The sequence below is a fragment of the Zingiber officinale genome, chromosome 8A (genome assembly GCF_018446385.1).
Source record: "Zingiber officinale cultivar Zhangliang chromosome 8A, Zo_v1.1, whole genome shotgun sequence".
NCBI lineage: Eukaryota > Viridiplantae > Streptophyta > Magnoliopsida > Zingiberales > Zingiberaceae > Zingiber > Zingiber officinale.
The window spans coordinates 79,548,316-79,553,860 of NC_056000.1; the positions used below are offsets into that span (position 1 = coordinate 79,548,316).

Here is a 5,545-nt window from a genome sequence, read left to right on the forward strand (position 1 = left end):
AAAAATTAATTTAACTTAAAAAAAATATTTTAACTTGTAAAAATAAATTATTTTAACTTAAAATTATTTTTTTATAAAATTTATTTTATCTTAAAAAATTATGTTAAAATTATTCTAACTTTAAAAAAAATTATTTTAACTTAAGTTTGAAGTCGTTTGACAATTCCCCCAGTCGAAGGCGGGATCAGATGACATGGTCATCCGATCGGTCGATGCTATCTGCACGTTGATCATTTTGACTTTGACTTCCACCGTGACCGCGTTATCCTCCGTGGAATAGGATCCCTCCTGATCACCCCATCAAAAATCATAAACAAATTTGTGTTTTTAGTCTGTTTTCATCCTTTCGCCGTTGCTTTCTCTTTCGATTGGATGTTGAAATTAAGATATGCTTAGTTAGATGAAACATATGTGAGAGAGGAAGGAAAGATTCACAAAATTACACATAATATGATCAATATGTGAATAAGAATATAATTAAGATCACCGTGATACAATAAGTCCCGGATTAATTGATATGAACTTAGTTTTGATAGAGTTCACTTAGTTGGGACTTGCCCTGTGGCCCCTTCTGCCGAATGTACAGCCGGTACTCATTGAAGGTCATCGGCCGGTAGAGCGCCGCCCCGCCGCTGGCCTCCACGAGCTCCATAAGCGGTTGGACGGGCACGTCGCTCCTGGGGTTGTAGAAGTAGGCCGCCGACATGCGCTCTTTCTCGGCGTTCACCGCCACCCTGTGCTCCACGCTCTTGTATCGCGCATTGCTCAATATCTGCATCGTAATTAAAGCCGGTCCATCATTAATCGTAGCGCGATTTAATTATAATTTCATCGCTGATTTTGATTAATTACTTGGATCTGGTCGGCGACGTTGACGACGAAGGCGTCGGGGAGCGGGCGGACGGTGACCCAGGCGCCGTCTCCGGGGCGGCGGACTTGAAGTCCCTTGGCGTGGTGGTCGGGGAAGAGCACCGTGAGACCGCCGGGATCGGAGTGCGGCGACAAGCCGAGGGCCAGCTCCGGCTGCGGACACTTGGGGTAGAAGTTGATGCGCATGCATGCTCCCTCTTCTTCCTCTTCTCCGCCGAAGGCCGCTGCAAGGCGGCCCTCCTGCAGTCCAAGCCCGGCCGACAGAGCCCTCATCAGCCTCCGGCACAGCCGGCGCATCTCCGCCCCGTACTCCTCCGTCACCTCGCTGTTTCAGCCAATTGAACGAAGAATAACAGAACAAAAATAGTTTTTTAAATTATAGAAGGTGTTTTAAAAAAAAAAAAGAAAAAATCACTGGGACGACGCCGGGGCTTTCAAGGGGAAAATTTTAAAATTTTCAGTAATTCAAGGGGCAAAGTGAGTTTTCGCAACCTTAACTCCGGTGGGAGTTGAGGCCACTTGCGGTGGTCCTTGAGCCGGCAAGGGAGGAGGTGGAGGAAGTAGTAGTCGCTCCAATCGAGCGCCGCCTCTCGGTCAACACCGAGCCGGCTTCCGTAGCCCTCGTAGGTGGCCGGGGAGTTAGCGTAGCGCTGCTTAACCTCGGCCGGGAGGCAGAAGAAGCCTCTCCACGCGGCCGCGAACCGCCGCACCAGCTCCGGCGCCACCCCGTGGTTCACCGCCTGAAAGAACCCCCACCCCCTGCACGCCGCCGAGACGGCCTCAGCCACGGCGGCGTCGACGCGCTCCTGGGTAAGCAAGGCAAGGTCGACGACAGGAATGGCGTCCGCTGCGTCATCGCCGGCGCTGGCGATGCAGTTGGGGCGCTCTTCCGGTGGCTTGACGTAGCGGTCGGGGATGGTTTGCAAGTGAGCCAAGGACTCAACCGGGACGACCGGTTCGGGCCATTCTGCGAGACAATCCATGTATTTTCCTTTCGAGAGATTGAATTATGAATACGTATTTTCGGAAAATTAGAATAAAAAACGAAGCAAGAAATGGATTGGAAACACAATGACGATGTGTTGCGTTATTTATATGGATTTTTTTTTCTGTGATCGAAATTTTTTTGACATTAAATTAATTTAGGAGAACGCGGTCGTTGTAGATGGGAGTTCACTCGATAAAACTTGAGATAAACGTGACAATATTATTTTTCCAACTGTTATGAATGAGTGTCAAGAAAATGAATTCGGTTCGACAAAAATTAATTTTGGATTGGGAATTTTTGGATTTGAGTGGGAGGATTTTTAAGTTGAAAGGATTTAATAGATTTTCTAGATTAAATCTCAAATTAAGTTATGGATTTTTTTTTTCTGTGATCGATTTTTTTTTTTTTGACATTAAATTAAGTTAGGAGAGTTCACTTGATAAAACTTGGAGATAAACGTTATAATATTTTTTTTCAACTATTACGTGGGATGTCAAAAATAAATTTGATCCGATGATTCAATGATTAAAAAAAAATTTAGATTCGGATTGAATATTTTAAGATTCAGGTTGGGTTCGGATTAGAAGATTTTCAGGTTGGGTCAAGTCGGGTTCGGATAGATCTAAATATAGAGTTTAGTAGATTTTTTGGGTAAAATGAAATTTTATTTTAAAGATTAAAATATTTGTATGTATATTAATAACAATATTAGTATGATAATAATGGAGTATTGAATAAAAGTAAAGAATTATATAAAAATAGTTAAACATGTCGTTTAGAATTGAGTTTTGGGATTATTTTAGTCGAGTTTGGATTGATCAGGTTGGTCGGATTCAAATTTAAATTTAGAAATTTCCGATTAAATTCATATTCAGATCGAATTTAAATTGCATTAAAAAAATTTAATCAGATCCAACCTGATTTGATCAGTGCCATGGCTGTCTTAAGGTTGTGTGAGATATTAGCTAAATTTCTTTTTAAAAAAACCTTTAATATTTTTTATGAAAAAATAATTTTCTCTCACCTTTTTTTTTCCAGATTTAAAATTGTTTAGAAAAATATTAAAATATTAATTTAAAAAATATATTTTTTTATTAAAATTTAGTTTTTTGATTTTAGAGATGTGAAATTATTAATTAAATTTTTATAATATTTTTTTTTTCAATAGATAAAATTATTAAATTATTTCATCTTTCTTAAAAATTGTTAAATGTAAATAACATTTTAGTAATTTTATTTTTTAAAAACTTCTTTTTTAAGTTTTGATCATTAATATTAATAACAAATTATCCATTTGAAATGGAGTAAATTCTTGTATTATTTCTTTTTTCATAGGTTTTTTATATTAGAATCCTATTTTTTAATGGACATATTTATATTCAAATAATAATAAAAAAGGAAATATAATTCTATACTATGTTATCAAAATAAAATTGTTTAAAATTAAAAGAATAATAAAATCTTATTTAGGTTAAGTAGATTCAATTTGATGATATTTCAAAATTTGATTATTATCTACACAAATATAATAATAAATAATTAAATGTTAAAATTTATTTGAATTGATCAATTTAAATAGTATAATCTATCATATAGTATTAATTATTATTTCTCAATAGATAATTAAAAAATAGAAACACAATCGCACATGCTAAGTGGAACAATAAAAAAAACCTTTATAATAAGTATAAGATGTACTTGAAATAAAAAAGCTGCAGTAGACAGATAAGCAAATAAGAAAAAATAAGACAAAAGAGCACTAAAAAATAACACAATCAAAGTTTACATGCGATTAAAGACTTCACGAAAATTGAAAAATAATAATAATTCAAAAAGAGTAGCATTCTCCTTTGCGTTGTATCAATAAAAAAACTCTTAATTCATGTTCTTATCGAGTAAGGAGAAAAAAAAAAAAGGGTAGAAAGAAAAATTACAGCGAGAGAGGAGAAGGGTATACTCTAAGGATATTATCGGTGAGGGAGGTGAAAAGTACAGAATAATTGAAGAAGAAGGAAAAAGGCATAGAGCATCCACAAGAGATGAAAAAATTACGATATCACTCACAGCTAGAATTTTTAAGAGATTAAAAAGAAAATTTAATTAGGTCCCATAACGTATAATTAGAAATAGTAATTAAAAATTAATAAAATATTAAAAGTGAATGGTATCAATACTTGAATAAAAGTGAACAGCATATCTTTTTATTTAAAATTGAGATGGCGTTCTTCCAAAAAAAATTTAAAAAAATAAAATTTAAAATAATGGCCCCAATAAATTTGTGGCCCTAGGTTAAAAATATGAGCCCCAAAATAATGGGCCCCAATAAATTTAGGGCTCTAGGTATAGATCTTAATGACTTATGCCTTAAGTCAGTCCTATCAACAGTCATATTTTTTTATATAGTGAGACCATGTCACATAATACACATATTGCACGTGGAGATTGCCTATATCTTTATATGAGCGACCATGGGCAACCTTAGACGTAGGTATCTGACGTAATTGAAACCTAAGTTTTTTTATTCTTTCTCTCATCTGCATGTAATAATTTTTCTTTATTTTCTCTAAAATTAAAATAAAATTTTCTCTTGTTTCTATTTTGATTGCATATAATAATCAATATGGTATTGATTTTTAAAAATCATCACCATAGCTTAATGCATTAGTCACCACAGTGCTACTGGTTTTTAAGGATCAACATCAACTTGATATTGATTTTTTAAAAAAATACCTTGGTGCTCTCTTTATGCATCATTGCTTATTTTTAAAAATCAACATCAAGACACCAAGGAGGTGCTCTTTTTTAAAATCAGCATCAAGACACCAAAGTGATGCTCTTTTTTAAAATCAGCATCAAGACACCAAAGTGATGCTCTTTTTTAAAATCAGCATCAAGACACCAAAGTGATGCTCTTTTTTAAAATCAGCACCAGTACTATGTTAAAAACCAGCATTACAAGACCAAGGGTGGTGCTGGCCCTCTTCCATAGTGACAGCTGGTGTAATTAAGTTATGGTGCTAATTTTTAAAAATTAGTACCAAAATGATTGTTATATGTAATCAAATGAGAGAGAAGAGATAATTTTATTTTAATTTAAGAGGAAAGAGAGAAAATTTTTTGAATGCAGATGAGAGAATGATTAAAAAAATTGAGATTTGGCCATGTCAGATCACCCACATTCGATGTATATATACATATATATGTTGCGTGTTATTTCCGTTCACGACTGGGCATTTGGATCAAATCCAAGTGTCAATCATGTTTTTTTTTTTATTTTTTATTTTTAATTTAGGTTAAGTCAATAAGATTTTTTCTTTCGGGTGAAAAGAAAAAAAATTAGGTGCTCATTGGGTGTATGACATTTGGGGTATAATATTTAGGGATTAATTTAGGATTTAAGAAATTTTTGAATTTTTTTTTTAAAAAGTGTCTTAATTAAATATTGAGGCCTCGATCTTCCTATATATATATAATTTAGCATTTCTTGAATGAAAATAAAAATAAAAATAATACCTCTTTGAGGATTTTAAAATCTAGAAGAATCTTTGAATTTATTTTATGAAAATGATATGTAATTGTCTCTTTTTTTCAATTATATGATTGATCCATCACGATTTGATAAGGCATTAAATCATTAACTACATTGCTTAATTAGTTTGTCTGCCAATGGTTCACGAGATTAAGTGG

The 5,545-nt window shown here is 34.2% G+C and overlaps 1 protein-coding gene across 1 annotated transcript; it reads right to left on the minus strand.

Moving 5' to 3' along the window:
- Positions 1-451: 451 nt before the first annotated feature.
- On the minus strand, positions 452-1,917 carry LOC122011770 (jasmonate-induced oxygenase 2-like). The gene is made up of 3 exons (XM_042568148.1): positions 1,363-1,917; positions 853-1,195; positions 452-772 (listed from the first exon to the last, which is right to left on the minus strand). The coding sequence occupies exons 1-3, from the start codon at positions 1,851-1,853 to the stop codon at positions 524-526; spliced, it is 1,083 nt and encodes a 360-aa protein (XP_042424082.1). The 5' UTR covers positions 1,854-1,917; the 3' UTR covers positions 452-523.
- Between the last annotated feature and the right edge of the window lie 3,628 nt (positions 1,918-5,545).

Bases quoted from the DNA above. Each gene is read 5' to 3' on its own strand.
- LOC122011770 (XM_042568148.1), bottom strand. From the start codon at position 1,853: ATGGATTGTCTCGCAGAATGGCCCGAACCGGTCGTCCCGGTTGAGTCC. The intron at 1,196-1,362 runs GTTGCGAAAACT...TGGCTGAAACAG, and splicing joins CAACTCCCACCGGAGTTAAG to CGAGGTGACGGAGGAGTACG. The intron at 773-852 runs GTAATTAATCAA...ATTACGATGCAG, and splicing joins ACGTCGCCGACCAGATCCAA to ATATTGAGCAATGCGCGATA.